At 41.0% G+C, this 19,930-nt stretch overlaps 1 protein-coding gene across 3 annotated transcripts in view; it reads left to right on the forward strand.

Annotated features, from left to right (window-relative positions):
- Positions 1 to 4,666: 4,666 nt before the first annotated feature.
- Positions 4,667 to 19,930, forward strand: part of CBLB (Cbl proto-oncogene B) — a 127,388-nt gene continuing 112,124 nt past the window's right edge. Inside the window, exons 1-2 of one of the 3 annotated variants that reach the window (XM_061628141.1) lie at positions 4,667 to 5,646; positions 6,241 to 6,415. In XM_061628141.1, coding sequence (XP_061484125.1) covers positions 6,248 to 6,415 — 168 coding nt within the window. In that variant the 5' untranslated portion in view covers positions 4,667 to 5,646; positions 6,241 to 6,247. The remainder of the gene's footprint in view (positions 5,647 to 6,240; positions 6,416 to 19,930) is intronic. The other 2 variants (XM_061628139.1, XM_061628140.1) reach the window with 2 other exon arrangements.

Below are 19,930 nucleotides of genomic sequence, written 5' to 3' on the forward strand. Positions count from 1 at the left end.
CCTTGATATGGTGAAACATGAAGCGTACCCCCAAATTGTCAAGGTATTTTTCTTTGTGGAGCTATGAATCCAAAATAATAAGTAATCGGTCTACTGTGAGATAAACTCGATATCCCAAATTTTGACCATTAGATGTCAAAGTATGTCATTTTCACACTTTGGGGTATTAAGGTGCCCTAGACTTAGAAGTTCCACTGTATTCAGCTGTGGTGCTTACTCTGAAAGGAATACAGATAGGAATGGTTAATACCTATATGTATAAAATTTCAACTTTCTAGCTACTGTATAAGAAACAATGGAAAACTAGAATGTTGTTCCATGGAGAACAGTGAAATTGTGCACCATGCTTCTAAATTTGATTACCCATTTTGTTGTTGTTATGTGCCTCCAAGTCGACTATGACTTATGGCGACCCTATGAGTCAGCGACCTCCAAGAGCATCTGTCGATTACTCATTAGTACCACTGAATTTACTGGAGCTTCCTTCCAAACGTTACGTGTGCACAAGACAGAAGCCATAGACATACAAATGGAGGGGTAGAGGGCCCACTAGGATATTTCATCCTGGGTGGTTGATGAACCCTGATGGATTCTATGCGAGCTGGGGGATTCTTTTAATTCTACATATGGCCATTCGGCTGAGACCTTGGTGTCCAAGTGGAATGCGGGGATCTCCAAGGCATTAGACCGGATGGCCCCGAAACATTCCCTCCCTTTAGACAGAAGCAGGACGGCACCTTGGTATACTCTGCGGCTGCAGGGCTTATGGCAGAAGGTGAGACGGCTTGAACGCCGTTGGTGGAAATCACATGCAGAGGTGGACAGAACTCGGATTAGAGTCGCAGTGGCAGCCTATCGGCTGGCAATGAAGGTAGCAAAAGGAGTTTTTTGCAGCCTCTATTGCTGCCGCGCAGTGCTGCCCAAGGAGACTGTTCCAGGTGGTCCACAGTCTGGTGGGGCCAGCTGCCCCAGACCCAACAGAGCAGGCCAAGGCCTCCTGTAACAATTTTGCAAAACATTTTGCGGACAAAATCGACCACATCAAGAGCACCATTCTGCCTGCCACAGCCTTAGTAATTGAACCTGAGGTGACCAGCGAGCTTAGGGTTGTGGGACCGTTTTCAGCTCCTTGCCTCTGAGGAAGTAGTTAGGGTCCTCTCCTCGCTTAAACCAATCTCCTGCATACTCGACCCTTGCCCAGTGTGGCTCATTATGAGCTGCAAAGACAAACTGGGTGAGGGGATCAAGGCAGTGGTTAATGCGTCCCTTGCCGAAGGTCATCTGCCATCTGCCTTTAAGGAGGCAGTAATAACTCCAATTCTGAAAAAGGCCTCCTGAATTTAAACAACTTCCACCCAGTTTCAAACTTACCATTCCTGGGTAAGGTGGTTGAGCAGGTGGTGGCGAACCAACTACAAGCGTACTTAGAGGAAGTGAATTACCTTGACCCATTTCAATCAGGTTTCAGACCCAGACATGGGACAGAAACAGTGCTGGTTGCTCTGGTGGACGATATGAGAAGGGCACTGGATAGAGGGGAATTTACCCTCCTTGTTCTCTTGGATCTCTCAGTGGCCTTTGACACTGTTGACCACGGTATCTTGTTAGATCGCCTAGAGAATCTAGGTATTGGAGGCACCGTTTTATGGTGGTTCCAGTTCTTCCTCTTTGGGAGATACCAGAGAGTGGTGTTGGGAGATGAGGTCTCTGAGCCCTGGCCCCTCATTTGTGGGGTGCCACAGGGCTCCATCCTCTCCCCGATGTTATTCAATGTCTATATAAGGCCGCTGGGAGAAATCATTAGGAGATCCGGTATGCAATTCCATCAATATGCAGATGATATGCAGATTTTCCTCTCATTTAAATCCTCCCCACTGGCGGCGATAGAAATGTTATCTGAGTGTCGGTAGGGATTGGATGAGCAGGAATAAGCTTAGGCTGAATCCTGATAAAACTGAGGTACTGTTGGTGGGTGACAAAGACAGGCTGGGGATCACTGATTTGGTGCTCAACTGGTTACAATTGCCCCTGAGAGACCAGGTCTGGAATTTGGGGGTCATTCTTGACTCCCAGTTATCTTTGGAGGCGCAGGTGATGGCCATTACTTGGGCGGCGCTTTATCAACTTCACCTCATACGTAGGATACGCCCTTACCTCCCGAGCCGCCTGCTCCCTTCAGTAGTACATGCTTTGGTTCTGTCTCATTTGGACTACTGTAATGCTTTATATGTGGGTCTTCCCTGGAAAACGGTCCACAAGCTGCAGCTAGTGCAGAATGCAGTGGCCTGCCGCCAAGATCATATTACCCCAGTCCTCAAGGAGCTGCACTGGTTACCGGTGGCTGCTCAGGCCAAATTCAAGGTCCTGGCTTTAACCTTTAAGGTCCTATTTGAAGCCAGCCCACTCTACCTAAAGGGATGTCTCCACTCTCACCAGGGGTGTCGGCTAACAAGATCATCCATGAATAGTCTACTCCTTATTCCCCCCATAAAAGCAGCTAGATTGGTGAGGACCAGGTCTAGAGCCTTCTCAGTCATGGCTCCCTCACTTTGGAACTCCTTGCCAACCGACCTTTGCCAGGCCCCCTCCTTGCTGTGTTTTCGACTGGCCTTGAAGACCTGGCTCTTTAACCAGGCATGGAAGGGGTGTTAGGCTGACAGATGGCAGTTCTAGGGGGGGTTAATTTTTTAATGTTCTCTGTTTATGTTTTTATATGGAATGTATTTGTGTTTTGTTGTACGTCGCCCAGAGTGGCAGATTAATCTCTGTCAGATGGGCATCTAACAAATCTAATAAATAATAATAACAGGGTGATTTCTGGAGCAGTGTCATGTATGCTGTTTGCTCAGAAATAGGCACTAATGAATTCAGGTGGTTTACTTCTGATTAAACATCAGCAGGATGGCAGACTTATGTAGTCTGGAACTGTGCTCTTGTGCAAGGAAAGGAAATCTTTTAAACATAAGATTGCTCTGCACAGTTTCTTCAGAGTAAAACTATTTGACCTCAGTGGCACTTACTTCTGACTAAATGTGGATGAGTTTGAGTTGCCTTGCTGCAGTTTTAAAACTGCAATCCTGTGCCTGTCTATTCAGAAGTTGTGTGTGTTATGTGCTTTCAAGTCGATTACGACTTATGGCAACCCTATGAATCAGTGACCTCCAACAGCATCTGTCATAAACCACACTGTTCTGATCCTGCAAGTTCAGGTCTGTGGCTTCCTTTATGGAGTCAATCCATCTCTTGTTTGGTCTTCCTCTTTTTCTACTCCCTTGTTTTTCCCAGCATCATTGTCTTTTCCAGTGAATCATGTCTTCTCATTATGTGTCCAAAATATTTTAGCTTCTAGTAATAGTTCTGGTTTAATTTGTTCTAACACCCAATTATTTGTCTTTTTTGTGGTCCATGGTATGTGCAAAGCTCTCCTCCAACACCACATTTCAAATGAGCTAATTTTTCTCTTATCCACTTTTTTTCACTGTCCAATTTTCACATCCCTACATAGAGATTGAGAATACCATGGTCTGAATGATCCTGACTTTGGTGTTTAGTGATACATCTTTGCATTTGAGGACCTTTTCTAGTTCTCTCATAGCTGCCCTCCCCAGTCCAAGCCTTCTTCTGATTTCTTGACTATTGTCTCCATTTTGGTTAATGACTGTGCTGAGGTATTGATAATCCTTGACAAGTTCAATGTCCTCATTGTCTATTTTAAAATTACATAAATCTTCTGTTGTCATTACTTTAGTCTTGACATTCAGCTGTAGTCCTGCTTTTATGCTTTCCTCTTTAACTTTCATCAGCATTAGTTTAAAATCATTACTGGTTTCTGCTAATAATATGGTATCATCTGCATATCTTAAATTATTTCTCCCTCCAGTTTTCACACCTCCTTCATCTTGGTCCAATCCCACTTTCCGTATGCTATGTTCTGCATATAGATTAAACAAATAGGGTGATAAAATACACTCCTGTCTCATACCCTTTCCGATGGGGAACCAATTGGTTTCTCCATATTCTCATTCTTACAGTAGCCTCTTGTCCAGAGTATAGGCTGCACATCAGAAAAATCAGATGTTGTGGCACTCCCATTTCTTTTAAAGCATTCCATAGTTAAGCTCTATTAAATTCGATGGGATCTACTCCCACATAAGAGTGCACAGTAGGGAGTAAGTCCTATTGAACTTGGTCGGATTTAACTTCAGAGTAAATATGCTTAGGATTAACTATGCAAGAAACTTGAGCTACAATTGTATGCATATGTACTTCGGGGGTAGGTCTGGTAAAATGCTACTGAATTCAGTGGTACTTAATTCCGAGATGGGATCCCTATGCAACCCTCTTTATAAACGTCTAAACTTTAACCCTACTCTGTGTGCCTATTTCTATTCCCCATTAGGTCTCCCGTATATATTTCCTCTCTATCTAGCTGAGCTTCTTTCCTCTTTCTATACCTGTTTTTCCCGTTACCCCTTATAGTTTCCACAGAGGTAGTTCCCAGTCTACCCCTTCAGCTATCTCTGACCGTTTTATGAATCACAGTCAGAGGAGGAGAAAAACCACCAGAGCCGGAAGTCTTTCTCCGTTTTCTTATTGGCCCTTATCCTTATCAGTCAGGAACTGGAGGACCAACAAACTCCCCCCCCGCCCTCAGAATAAGTTGGGCGGGGGGAGCTCACCTCCAGCCTTACGATTCCAAGTTGTTAGCAGTCACCTGTTTATGCCCAAGTCACCAGCACAGGTTTTTTTTTCTGTCCCGTCCACCCCACCCCCCATCATCGGTCGCGCGCTCACGTTTGATTGGGTAACGTCAAGAGAAGTGACCCCCCCCCAAGTACCGTTAAGGTAGGGGGGAGAGAAGCGCGAGAGATCGCTTCGTCCCTTCTTAATACGCAGGCGCGGTGTTGAGTTCAGACCAGAGTGTTCGGAACAGCGAGCGGCGCGAGCAACAGGGACCGCAACTCACTCGCCGCTTGGGGAGGGCTCGGCTACGGGCGGGTCTTAGCGCCGCCCGTCACGGTCCCGCCCCTCCAGCGCCACCCCCACACGCCCCTCACCCAAGCAGAGCGATGAGCGAGAGCCTTGCTGCTGCGACGACGACGACGGGCCCGTCGCGGCGAATTAACTCCCCATGTTTCCCTGTGGAGCCACGGCAAAGACTCTGGAGAGCAGCGTTCCTTCTTTGTTAGCTCTGCAGTCCTTGCTCCTGAGGCTTGAGGAGGACGAGGCGAGAAAAGGAGAGTTCTGTGTGGCGGTGGCTGCTGCTTCTGCTGCGAGAGACAGAACGCGCTTAACGAGCAACCGGAACCAGGAAAACTGCTGGGATTTAATAATACAGGCTTTTCTGAGGGATGGTGTGTGCCTGAAGGAGAATCTGGGAAAAGAGGGAGAACAAAGTGAGGAGGGCAAAAAGACTCGCCAGGGGGCACTTCTTTGGGGTCCTCTTTCTTAACCTCCGACCCCTCCTGTCTGAGGAAGGGGGACTTGTTGTTGCTGCTGCTTGAAACTGACCTTTGGAGACTTGGGATCTACAAAAAAGCGACATCTTTCTTCCTCCTGCTCACTGGATTTTCATTGCCTTCACCTTTTTTTTTTTAAACACTTTAAGGATACCTATATACAAATAACGTTCATAGTTCATAACTTGTACGTATTTTGAATGTATCTATCCAGCAATGTAGCTGGCATAAGAGATTTAATTTCCTCCCCAGGCTGGGTGTTTGGGTAACTTGTCAGTTAAAAACCAACGTCTTTGTTAAGTATTGGGTGATGTGTCTCCCTTGCAAACCATGTGTGGACAATTAATAATTTAACTGAGAGCTTGAGTTTTAAGGTATGAGAGAGAGCGTGAAAATTGAAAAGTGGAGTGATTATCACTGTGCGTAATGATAATAATGTTCACTGGTAACTTTAAATTTTTGAAGATATTAAAGAAGCGAATGGGGTAAAGCAATGTTTGTTTTATGTAAGACAGTATCTTTCCATAAGATGTACTAAGTTATTGTCAGTGATTCTGTATGACGTTCAGTCAAAGATTGCTTCCTTCTGAGTAAAGGTTGCCGTTGTGGGTTATTGTGGTTCATCATCAGAAGTTAACCTGGTCTCTCAATATACCGTTTTTGCTGTTGGGTGACTAGATGAAGGACAGTGTTGTCTTACTTTCTTTGTGTGCATGGTTGGGGGATCAGTGGAAATTTCATGACAGTACACATTACTCTTTCTTTCTCTTATAAAATTAAGATCCCAGATGGCCAATTCCCTCAATGGCCGGAACCCAGGTGGCCGAGGAGGAAACCCCCGCAAAGGGCGTATTCTGGGCTTCATTGATGCTATTCAGGATGCAGTTGGCCCCCCCAAGCAAGCAGCTGCTGATCGCAGGACTGTAGAAAAAACTTGGAAATTAATGGATAAAGTGGTGAGTCTGTAAATTGAGTCTCTATATCAGAAAAAGTTGAGAGTATTTCTATGTATACATGGGAATTGGTATTGTCATACCAGTTTGTGTTGTTTGGCTATGTTGGCAGATCCCTATTTAGCCTTGAGTTATGTTTTCTCTTTAGTACAGAAAAAGAAAAAATACATGTGTTTTGAAATCAGCAGAGTTGTTTAAACAGAGATTTGTAGGGTTGTGAATAAGCAGCTTGTTTCAGCTGAACCAAATCTTCTTTGGTTCCACACTGGATTATGTTGTTACAATATGGAACTATGGAACAGTCTCCCCGAGGAAGTACGCCTGGTACCGACTCTGCTCTCCTTCCGGCGCCAGGTCAAAACCTTCCTATTCTCTGAAGCATTTTAAGTTACACTGATTTACTTTTTAAAATGTTTATTGTATTGGATTGATGATTGTATTTTAGTATTATTTTGTTATTCATTGTATTTTTATGCTATTTTATGTTCACCGCCCAGAGAGCTATTGCTAGTCGGGCGGTATATAAATTTAATAAATAAATAAATAAATATCTCATTCAAAATGTAACTTCAGTCAAGGTAATCAAGTTGTGAAGTACTCTTATGTTAATAATATGCACACAATTTAATCTGCAATTTAGGGGGATGGAAATATTTCATATGAAGAAACAGAACTTAAGTGTCTTGGCTTTCAAATTTAATAATTCTTTAAAATGCATTATATCATTTCTTGAATAGTCCTTGGAAAGTTGTTTACCCTGGAGCTGAGATGTACTACGGGAAGATTATCTGTAAACCTATATCTGAACCAGAATCACTTACTTTGTTGAATATTGTAATAGCCTATATTGGTAATAACGTACAATTTAGTAGAAGTTACGCTTTTCCTTTTGTCATGGCAGAAATATATGGTTCATTACTAAAGGGATAGGACAGATTTTTAATTAAGTGTGCAGTGTCAGTTATGAGTATTACTTGATGGCTTCCTTTTAATCCTTCATAATTGAAAAACAGCATCAGTTAGCATTTAATTCTTAAAATTAAACATTATTTGCTCATAACTTTATGATTGGTACTTTCGCCTTCAATGAATATGTGACCTTTCTATAAATATAAGGAGAGAATATCACTGTGTATGAGTGTGGAATTCTCACAACTTAGAAGAGAATGTTCATTTGGGAGACCAATAGAACATTTACTTAACAAACAGTATATGTCTCCATGAAGAGGCATGAATAGCTTCTGCTGATATGTGGTCTTCATTAGTAGGCCTTTTGCAAGCTTTAACTCGGAAACCAAGACAAATATATTGCATAAAGGTCTCTCATTTGATTCCCTGTGTGACAGTATGGTAATGACCTTCTTTGGAACTCTGGTTGTAGTTGTATGTACACCCTACCTAGGGGTTTCAGGAAAAACTTGAAAAATTATCAGTAAAAATCCATGGCAATGGTTCAGGTTAAAGTGTGTGCCCATAATGCCTCATTTACCTACCGAATTAGAATAAGGTATTGAAGTATGATTTTCTTGTAGTCTCAGCTTAGATGTCCTATAGATTCTCCATATTTGATGCCCTACAAATTGGTCATTTTATTGTCTATTTGGAGTGAAGCTTTTTGTGTCTGGATCATAGCTGCTTTGTACAGCGCAAAATTCATAACATGAGAACTTAGCAAACTGCAGAACTTAATTAAGCTGCAATGGTATGGTTCATTACTGTGGACACAGTAAACAGCCTTAGTTCATAATGTCTGTCCATTTTGTCCAGTATTGTCTACAGCAGCTCTTTCACTACTGTTCAGTATTGTCTACAGCAGCAGATTTTTTTCAGATAGAGTCTTCCTCTACCTGCTCAGGTCTAAACTTAGTGTGCTGTTGTGTCATACTAACAATTTTAGGCAAATCTGTTGAAGAAGTGAGACCTCTATGTAGGCTGTGTGGATCTTGTGAGATACAGTATGGATGCTTCTGGAGCTAGAAATGTGATCTCAATGACAGAGAACCCTTGTCAAGTGCTGCACCCCCATATCAAGACCATAATAATAAAGGTGTTCTTTATTGTGCCATATTTACACTATTTGAGCTCCAAAAATGACTATCTCATAGGTCATGTTCATTATCATGTCTTGTGTTCAATTTAAAGAGAGAAATATATTATTGCTTTTAACATGTTTCTATTAAATTAAGATTTCATTTTAAACTTTGCTTTTTAAAAGTGCATGTTTCTTTCCTAAAGCCTTCTTGGGGCGGTGGGGGGGGGAGAGATGAATGAGGTTTTTTAGTTGCCCTTTGTGAAACTACTTTCATTTACAGTGAATTCATGTACATTGTTTTTATATGTAACACTGTCACTTCCTTACAGCTTTATCTTGCCAATTTTGCTAATTATATTTATCTGATTTCAATGGGATTTATGATCCACTAAGGTTTTTTATATATATTTAGGCTTATACCCTTAAATTTGAAACTTCGCCATGTCACTTTTCCATTCTATTTGTCTACGGTACTGCTAGCACTAAACAAATATATGATGAAAGCAATCACAGTTGTTTGGGATATATATACAGATGGTGGTCACGCAGACTGACACATATGTTGGATTAATATACTGAGTTGGCCTTGCATATTTGGTTATAGTGGTGACATAATATCATACTTAAGATGTTTCTCTGAGGCAACAATTGGTGGCCTATCTTAAGCACTCATTTGCTATCAGTTCAAATATTAGTTTGAATGACCAATGAAAATATACTATTTATTTCTAGAAAGGCTATATATTGAAGTTCATGTCAGTGGGTTCATCCTTGCAGCTCTAACTGAGCTTAGACTTGTGGCTTTATTCTGCAACCCTATACTAGGAGAACAGGAAATTGTCTTGTGAGCATAGACTTTAGCAGGTGTGTTCAGAATGGCAGATGATGTATGGTTGCTCATGTCTAAGTTTAGTGTACTGTTGTGTCATTCTAACAATTTTTATTTATTTATTTATTACATTTATATACCGCCTCATAGCCGAAGCTCTCTGGTTTTAGGCAAATGTATTGAAGAAGTGAATTATACTGTGTAAAGTTTCATTTGGACACATCTCATATAACTTGCCTTATAATTGACTTTCACCATTATGAACAGTTGGACTATGATACTATTCATCAGTATTTAAAAGAGAAGCTTTTAGTTCAGAAATAAATATTGTCACATCAGATGTATGGATGTAATCTTCTGATATTTATTCTCTTAAGCTGCCCTGGGGTCCTGTTGGAAGGAAGGGTGGTATATAAATCAAATAATAAATAAAATCAATATTAGGTCTAAATCTCAGAAAGCTTTCTGGTGCTTTCAATTGGTATACTAACTGTGGAAGAGAATCATAATCTCGTTGTTTAGAATTATATATCACCATTGCTTGATTTTCATAACCTTGTTACAATGACTTCTGACCCATTAATTTATGGAAGTTCATAGAAGGAAAGTTTCCTATCACCTCCCTCCCCCCGCCAGCCTCTCCAGAGGGCCCTCCTGAACAAAAGGGGGCTTGGGAATTGTCACAAATGTTAAGTTAACTTATTTTAGGATCCAAGCCAATTTGTTTTTCAAGAGAGTATGGGGCCTGTTTGATAGAAGGCTTTAGGAAGTCTGGATGCTACGCTGCCCCCCTTCCTTCCATTGGTTAAGTGTCCTCAGTTGGATCTTAATGTATTCCATTTAAGCTTTTGTCAGTTAATCACATTTTATTTCTAAATTAAATTAACGTATACCAGACAGAATGATGTCATAGTGTTAGAATCCTGTTATTTGTATCTAGAGTTGAGTATTTGGTACTTGTAGTGGAGAGGATGCATTTGAGCGAAGTCAGTATTCAGGCATCTGTTATATTAACAGATGGCAAAGGGAAGAGGTTTTTGTAGCTAAAATAAATACTCGATTATAAAAGCATTTCAGAAATCTACTTAAAAAGCTTCTTTAGATTTGAACCTGCAATGCAGAGTTTTATGGAGGAAAACACCAGAGACTGTTGAATGTGAGTAGGTTGCATTTGTGAGTAGGTTACATCTGGCCCAGTATAACTGTAACAGTAACCCATATGAGAATAAGCCATAGTAACCCCAATACCATCATCTTCTTTCACCTTCTACCAAAATCAAAAGTACCATTTTTTCTGGTTTTGAATAAAAGTTTCTTGTTGGTTTGGTTTGCACAATACAGTAAACTGAACTATGGCTTACTGTGGCCACACGAACATAAGGCTCTTGGAGAGTTGTTCCCAGCCGTTTTGCTCCTCCCCAGTCCCTTTTGCTGCCACATGGAGTCCAAGGCTTGTCTAGGTGTATTATCTGAACCCAGGATTGTGGTTAAGTGTGCTTTTGTGAATAAGGCCTTTATATCAGATTAGGGAAACTGGTTTATTCTAACTATCGTTAGTTCAAACAAACCAGGATCATAGCATGGTTTCAGATCCTGGATTGTTTAACCAAATACATTTGGATTAAGCTACGCATGTTTCTTGAGTTTGGATGTAATGGGCATGTGGGGTTTATTCAGAACCAAAAGTGGAAGCTTTCAATCTTCTCCCATTGTACATGAAAGAGGGGGAGGGGAAAGCACCTGTGCCTAAGGCTCGCTATGGCTCATTCACATAATGCTAAAGGCCTCTGGTTTGAAGCTGTATTTCAAAGCCTGTTAATATTTGGTCAGAAATCTCTGATAGAGAAGCATAAGATAAGTACAAGTTTGTTGCCTACAGTACTATGAAAAATCAGTATACAAGTTATTTTGTTATATATAAATAGTCACTGTACTACTTTTCTGTATATATTACACTCAAATCAGTTTTTAACAAAGGATGACAAAACAAATTGCTATTCATAGCTCCATATTAAAAAGTTTCATCATAATAAATATGTAATACAAATCTGTGAAAACAATTCATTATTAATTAATTGAAGAAAGAGAGCTGGACCCTCTGGCCTAGGAGGTCGTAGCAGCAACTGCTTAACATCCTAATGCTATTTTTTGGAAGCAGTGTTTGGAACTCTTGGAAGCTAGTAGGACTGAATTTCTATACAAATTATGATTGGTTTCAATACCATATGATGTAAACAAAAGGCATTTACGGTAATGGACATTTTGATTGGATTCAGGTAGTTTGTGTTGATATTGTCAAGAATAATGGTTCTGTGGCAAAGAATTGTAGGGGAACATCTTGCCTGAATTAGGGTCTCTAGAAGGCTATGAGACTGTTAGTTCTCACAGCTGAATCCAATTAATTAGGCAGTGAGTGAGAACACCTGCTTATCAGCTTGAGACTGGTACCTCAAGGCCACAGGCCTGGGAAGGTTGAAGAAGCGCATGACTGTTAGGCATGAAAGCTCTGGAAGATTTCGTCATCGGAAAGCCCCCTGATTGGCTGGCTAATTCCTGGCTATTGCTGGGCTTTTCCCCAATAAACATAGAGCTAAGATTCTGGATGTTTGTTCCCCAATGTTCCTTGGTGCTACCTGATGTGGAACCATGAAGTTATTCTGCCTGTCTTCCTGAATAGGCTAGATTTGTTATTTTCTCTTGTGATGTGAACTCTCTGCATTTTCCCTAACCCTTGGAGTGTTTGGTTTAAGGAATTATTTTGCTGCTATATTTTTGCATTTACATTTTATTCTAATAAAGCTACCTCTTATTTACCAGTGTGTGTACATTGCAGGGGGAATTTGGCTCTGAATCCAGCACCTTGGCCATTTAGCCACAGACTACCGTATAGCTGGATATTTTGCCCTAAGGCTCCAGCACAAGGAATGCATCTTCGGCTTGTTGTCTTTTGGAATCCTTGGCAGGTCTATTTCTGGCACTTTGGGTTTTCCCTTGGTCCAGAGTGGGTGACCAGGTTTAAGGGGGGGTGGCAGCAGTCTCCCTACCTTACAGGGTTGGCATTGGTTTAACTTAGCCCTGGTAAGGGAGGCACGGGTTGTGCCTGGCCGGGATCAATTGCCTTGGGCTTAGGAGTTGACCCCCCGGTGAGAATTGTTTACAGTAATGTTCTATGTGTCAGACCATATATCTATGTAAATAGGCATAGAACTATGTACAATATGAAACAAACATTATATACTTCATAGGGGACGTAAGTGACAGTTTGAAAATCCATTTGAATGGTTTATTTAAAATATTTATATCTTGCATTTCTGCTTGACATCTGGCCTCCAATCTAGATGGCAATAAAAGAAAGGTAACACACAAATCAACATAATAGGGAAGGGCCATAGCTAAGTAGCAGAGCATCTGCTTTTCATGCAGAAGGTCCCAGTTTCTATCCCCAGCATCTTTAGGTAGGGTTAGCAATGTTCCCTGCCTGAGTTAGATGGACCAATGCTCTGACTTGGCATAGGACAGCTTCCTATGTTTGTAGATTTTTTTTCAAGGCACTGATGGCTGAAGCTGGGTAGGGGTGTGTGTGTGTGGGTAAAGAATGACGATGTAAAATCCAGTCCCATAGTGCTCAGGTGGTCGTGGTGCTGGTGCACTGGCTCCAACTACTGTCCTTTAATTGTTCTGTAGTGTCCACAGTCCCTTAATGGAACTATGCTAATTAGTGGCCAGGCAGGGAGCATCAGATGTTTTTGTCCCTGGGGGTGGGGAATAAGAAAAGGGGTGAACAAACTATAGCAGTTGTGAAGTAGCAAAATGTTAACCTGTCTTTGCCACTGTGCAGTCTAGTTGGTTAAATGATGGCACATTTTGCTTATTTAATTATTTTCTTTCTTTTTTAATATTAACTCCTACTGCCTAGTTCAAATTTTGATTATTTTCTAGCTATTCTACTAATACTAATGGGAAAGGACAAATTCAGAAGGGGGAGTTCAGAATACAGCCCTTTGTCATTATGAGCAAAGTTCAGATCCCTTTGAATTTGAGTCAAGTTTGTTTGGCATTGATGCTGGCAAGTCCTTCCTAACTATCTCCAACCCCCTTGCCAAGAAAAAAAAAATCTAGAGAATTCTCCTTACTCCTTATTACTCCCTCCCCATTATCAAGGGTAAGCCATGTTTGGATTTTGGGCCCTCACTGACAGTATGTGTGTTTCCTCCATTTCTTTTTTCTGATGTTTCTTTGAAATAACTTTTTGAAGACTCAGAAAAAGAACAGATTCTTAATTAAGTTTTAGGGAATTAACCCCCCTGCCAGTAACCCATATCAAGCTGCTGTTTTGTCATTGGACTTGAGAGAACTTTTTTCATAGAAACCTAGAATAGTAGAGTTTGAAGGCCATTCAGTCCGACCCCCTGCTCAATGCAGGGATCCAACTTGAGGCATACTTGACAGTTGGCTGTCTAGCTGCCCCTTGAAGGCCTCCAGTGTTGGAGAGGCCATCACCTCTCTAGGTAATTGGTCATACCACTCTTACAGTTACCATTGTCATACCACTCTTAACAGTTAGGAAGGTTTTCCTGATGATCAGTTGAAATCTTGCTTCCTGTAGCTTGAGCCCATTATTTCATGTCTTGCCCTCTGGGACGATCGAGAAGAGATCCCGGCCTCCTTCTGAGTGACAACCTTTCAAGTACTTAAAAAGTGCTATCATTACCTCCCCTCAGTCTTCTCTTCTCAAGGCTAAACATGCCCAGTTCTTTCAGTCTCTCCTCATAGGACTTGGTTTCCAGTCCCCTAATCATTTTTGTTGCCCTCCTCTGAATCTGTTCAAGTTTGTCTGCATTCTTCTTAAAGTGAAGTGTCCAGAACTGGTCACAGTACTCAAGATTAGTCCTAACCAGTGCCGAATAGTGGGGAACTAGTACTTCACACGATTTGGAAACTATACTTCTGTTTATGCAGCCTAAAATAGAATTTACCTTTTTTGCAGCTACATCACTCTGTTGGCTCATATTCATTTTATGATCAACAACAATTACAAGATCCTTCTCGCATGTAGTATTGCTGAGCGAGGTATCCCCTTTGCTGAGCGAGGTATCCCCTATCTTCTAACTGCATTTGGTTTCTTTTTCCTAGGTGTAGAACTTTGCATTTATCCCTGTTAAATTTAATTCTGTTGTTTTCAGCCCAATGCACTAGCCTATCAAGATCACTTTGAGTTTTATTTCTGTCTTCCAGGGTATTTCCTATCCCCATTTTTTTATCATCTACAAATTTGATAAGCATTCCCCATAACATTGCAATCTAAGGGAATGTAAATATAGGCTAATTCTGACCAATCAGTTAACTGTCAGACATGAGCAGATGACAGTTCTAAAACAAACCCAGAAACAGCCCCCAGATCATTTTTTTCACTGTTTATTTGCCCTCCCCCTCACTCTTACCTATAACATTTTCATCTATTACCCCAATCCAATTGTGTTCTCCAACATTGCTCTTCCACTCTTTCTTACCTCTGCCACATTGTAGTCTATCATTGTTCTGTTCATTGCTAGATTTCATAATGTGGAAATCTCATTTATAGGTGTGATAACTAGGCTCTCAACAGTAGAATATCTCCTTCCCTGCCTCCAGTTCACAAAACACATTCTATCCAGATTTCAGAGTGTGTAAATATATTGGATATGCTTTTTAATAAAAGTTCAGTGCCATGATGCTCCAACAATAAGGGCGGCCTCCATAAGCATGGCTAGGCATTTATCAGGGAAGACTCAGTCTCTGCCTGACTCTTTCTCCTTTGGCTTAACTGCACATAACCTGAATATCTGTGCTCATTACAGTGGTGGTTAATGGTGTTGAAGCCTTACTCGACTTCTCATTCTTTTGTCACAGACTGTTTTTCCCTCTAAGTCAGGGACAGCTGAACCCGTAGACCTCCAGATGTTGTTGGATTCCATCTCCCATTAGCCCATGCCATCATAGGTAATGGTGCGGGGAAATGGGAATTTTAGTCCAACCACCTCTGGAAGTTTAGAGGATTCCTGTCCCTGGTTTAGGTACTTTCTTTACATGTAGGATGAAGGTACAGCTCTATAAAGTGTGTGTGATTTATTCAGAAGGCTAATAAACCTTTCTGGACAATAGCGTTTAGGAATCTTTAGGCTAAGAATAATATGGAAAATGTTTGCTTTGCACTTCTGTAATTGGTTAAAATACATTATGAATAAAATAAATGCTTATTTCTAAAGAAGAAAAAAGCAAGCTCCATTCCTATAAGTCTATATTGTATACATCTAGGGAACTCAATATCAGCTATCTTTTACAAAACAATGGCTTCAATCCCAAGGTAAGTTGATCTAAGGATAAAAAGTTAACTGTTGCCTCCTTGCTTTTTCATAACACCAGAACTCTATCTCACTTCCAGAGAAGGCACTGATGGCCGCCAACTTGGATGGATTCAAAGAGGATTAGACAAAATTCATGGAGGATAAAGCTGTCAGTCAGAAGAAAATCACCCCGTGCTTTATAGATTACAGCAAAGTCTTTGACTGTGTAGATCAGTGGTTCTCAAACTTTTTTGGTTTGCTGCACACTGTAAAACATATAAATGTTTTCTGGCGCACTTCGTGTACAAAATTAAAAATATATTAATATATTTTAAACTATGAATAAAAATAACTTAAACCAGCCTTTCCCAACCTTTCAGTCCCCAGATGTTGCTAGACTACAATTCCCATAATTCCTGACCATTGGCCATACAGGCTAAGGCTTATGGGAGTTGTAGTCCAGCAACATCCGGGGACCCAAAGGTTGGGAAAGGCTGACTTAAACTATAGAAAACTATTATTTACCTTATTTTAATTCTTAAAAATCAATGTGTTTAGGATTTTGATTATTGAAATTATAACATTTGCACAGCTTTCATGTCCTATTCTAAGGTTTTACTTCTGAATAGATATAGTCAGGATTGCACTGTAAAACATTATCCAAACTCCTGTGCCTGTTTGTGGAGAGATCACCCCTTATAACCGGGGTTACCATGGTTTTGTGTGCCCTACTACCACCTCGATCTGGACCTGGACCTTCACTAGTAACACCAGGTATACCCACATAAATTTAGCTTTTTCTGATAATGGGGGACACCCCCCCCGAATATTTGGTCACATTTCAAGCATAGGGCTTTTCCCCAAAGAATCTTGGGAAGTCTAGTGTGTCAGGATGTTGTTAAAAATAAAGGCTGCGTCTTTAAGATAAAATAAAAAATGGAAACGCTTATAATTAAACACTGGCTATGGATCCTGTTGTATTTGCCTTTTCGATTATAAGCCTGAGGGCAGGGTGTATCTTTTAAAACAATCTTTGAACAACACCTAATTTTAGGCATTACGATGACAATGATGTCCACCACAACCTGAATCCATCTAGAACAAATAATGTGAAAGTAGGGCAAGGGTGTGCGGGGGATACCATATCTATTTCACTACCTTCCCCACCTTAGAAATAATAGAAACCTGGTGAGCACCCTTAGAAGGGGTGGCCCTGAAGGGACCGAGGCGGATGTGAGAAGGGTTTCTTAGAGATGTGTAAAACCAAAGCTCTACCCCCAGCTCTCCTCACACAACATGGCCCGACAAAAAAGACCGCAGCAAGGCGCGACCTCTTGAGCAAATCAACTTCCGAGCTCTAGCGAAGGCTTTCCGGAGCAAACCCCCACCTTGAGCAAGTCCCTTAAGAGCCAATCACGTTAAGGTGGCTTGAGATGGAAGGCGGGCAGGAACTGTGGGACTGAAAGGAGAGAGCAGGAAAATCCTCTCCCTACCTTTGCCACCTCACGCTTCCTTTCCCATCCCACCCACAGCGTGCGCTGGTTCCCTCTCAAATGGGTTTCTTCTCATTTTTAAAATATACTTTCAGAATATTTGTGTCACACCTAACCACCTTTTGCGGTGCACCAGTGTGCCGTGGTGCACCGTTTGAGAATCACTGGTGTAGATCATGAAAAACTATGGAATGCTTTAAAAGAAATGGGGGTACCACGCGTCTGATTGTCCTGATGCGCAACCTATATTCTGGACAAGAGGCTACTGTAAGGACAGAATATGGAGAAACCGATTGGTTCCCAATTGAAAGGGCATGAGACAGGGGTGTATTTTATCACCCTATTTATTTAATCTATATGCAGAACAAATGATACGGAAAGTGGGATTGGACCAAGATGAAGGAGGTGTGAAAATTGGAGGGAGAAGTATCAATAATATAAGATATGCAGACAATACCATACTCTTAGCAGAAACCAGTAATGATTTGAAACGAATGCTGACAAAAGTTAAAGAAGAAAGTACAAAAGCAGGACTACAGCTGAATGTCAAAAAGATTAAAGTAATGACAACAGAAGATTTATGTAACTTTAAAGTTGACAACGAGGGCATTGAACTTGTCAAGGCTTATCAATACCTCGGTACAGGCGTGCCCTGCTTATACGGCAGATTCTGTTTTGGACTGCTGCCGAAAAGTGGAACACATAGACAATAATGGTGTGCGTTGTGTGAAAATGATGTGAAAATGGCGCGTGATGAGAAAAAGTGCCGTAAAAGCGGAACAAGCACCTTAAAGCGGGTACTTTCCGCATTTGCGCAATGCCGAAAAGCAAAGTGTCATAAAGCGGGGCACACCTGTACAGTCATTAACCAAGATGGAGACAATAGTCAAGAAATCAGAAGAAGGCTAGGACTGGCGAGCTGTGAGAAAACTAGAAAAGGTCCTCAAATGCAAAAATGTATCACTGAACACTAAAGTCAGGACCATTCAGACCATGGTATTCCCAATCTCTATGTATGGATGTGAAAGTTGGACTGAAAAAAGTGGATAAGAGAAAAATCAGCTCATTTGAAACGTGGTGTTGGAGGGAGCTTTGCAGATACCATGGACTGTGAAAAAGACGAATAATTGGGTGTTAGAACAAATTAAACCAGAACTGTCACTAGAAGCTAAAATGATGAAACTGAGGTTATCATACTTTGGACACATAATGAGAAGACATAATTCACTAGAAAAGAAAATAATGATGGGAAAAACAAAAGGGAGTAGAAAAAGAGGAAAGCCAAATAAGAGATGGATTGATTCCGTAAAGGAAGCCACAGACCTGAACTTACAAGATCTGAACAGGATGGTTCATGACAGATTCTGTTGGAGGTTACTGATTCATAGGGTCGCCATAAGTCGTAGTCGACTTGAAAGCACATAACGGGAAGGGTGACTTAGCCTGTGCCTGCTTTTGAGACGGGCTCCTGCCTCAAAAGAAGCTTATTCAGATATATCAGTCAGATTTTTTCTTTTTTTGACTGATTAAACTTCTCCCGGGTAGGGAGAAACGAAGAGATTAACCTCAAAGCCTATTTTTGTTGGGACGACCAGATCTCATTAATTTATGGGACGAGGTCCAGCCGACGAAGGTGGGACGGATTTTTAACAACAAGCTCTATCTGATAAAGCGAACGTTCATCTTATCTTCTAAGAGAGAACGCACTAACAGGCAAGCACCCTTCTTTCTATATTTTTCTTTTACTTGACTTAAATTGTTGCTGTTTAAAAGAGATTTGCCAGATTGATCGGTTTTTGACATCTCACTGGGGAGCCATAACTTCTCTCTGCTACTCACTAATTAATAGCTTATCTCTGTTTTTGTTGCAAAAAGCTGTCCTGGATTTGCATTCTAAAGATATACACAGAAGAGGGATTTCTATTCCAGATTTTTATTTTGAAGAATATTATATTGTCTGAGACTACTCTCTTTTTGGTCTATTTTATTTTGACGAATCTGTTTCCTGACGACCGCCATTAATTGTTTCGATCCTGGGAACTGCATTTTGTTTACTTAAGCATGGAGAGATAAGGCTGTCTGCTCTGTTTATACTGTGATGTCACCAAGTTTGGAGTATTAACCCAATTGTTGCTGAAATAAGAAGTGGTTTTCCTATATTTTTCTTTTAAAATGGCAATTAAGAAAGTGGCTGAGAAGCTGGAAATAACTATGTTTCAGAAAATAATGGATGAGATTGAGATAACGAAACAAAACCTGCGACAGGGTTGTAAGGAGCTGAAAATTGAATTGAGTAAAATGAAGCAGGAGATTAAAGATATAGGGGTCCCTGTGAGAGAGGTGACCCTGGAAGGGGTCCCTGTGAGAGAGGAGACCCCGGAGATTGGAACAAACGTGGAACAGGAAAAAGATTTGGAGTCTATGGACTTTAGAAACAAAATCTATTGTTTGGAGACACAGGAGATTAAAGACATAGGGGTCCTTGTGAGAGAGGAGACCCTGGAGACTGGAACAGGGGTCCCTGTGAGAGAGGAGACCCTGGAGACTGGAACAGGGGTCCCTGTGAGAGAGGAGATCCCGGAGATTGGAACAAACGTGGAACAGGAACAAGATTTGGAGTCTATGGACTTTAGAAATAAAATCTATTGTTTGGAACTCAATGTTATCTCTGAAGAAATTAATGAAGATTCTAGAGATAAAGTTATCAATGGCATGGATAATCTTCTGGACTGGAATGATGTGATGGAGCCCAATATAGAGAAAATCTATGGAATTAACTGCAGCCATGTGACAATGGAAAAACTTTCAAGAGATGACCCAGTGTATTTTGAAAAAAAGAAC

This window comes from Rhineura floridana, chromosome 5 (assembly GCF_030035675.1).
Source record: "Rhineura floridana isolate rRhiFlo1 chromosome 5, rRhiFlo1.hap2, whole genome shotgun sequence".
Lineage (NCBI taxonomy): Eukaryota > Metazoa > Chordata > Lepidosauria > Squamata > Rhineuridae > Rhineura > Rhineura floridana.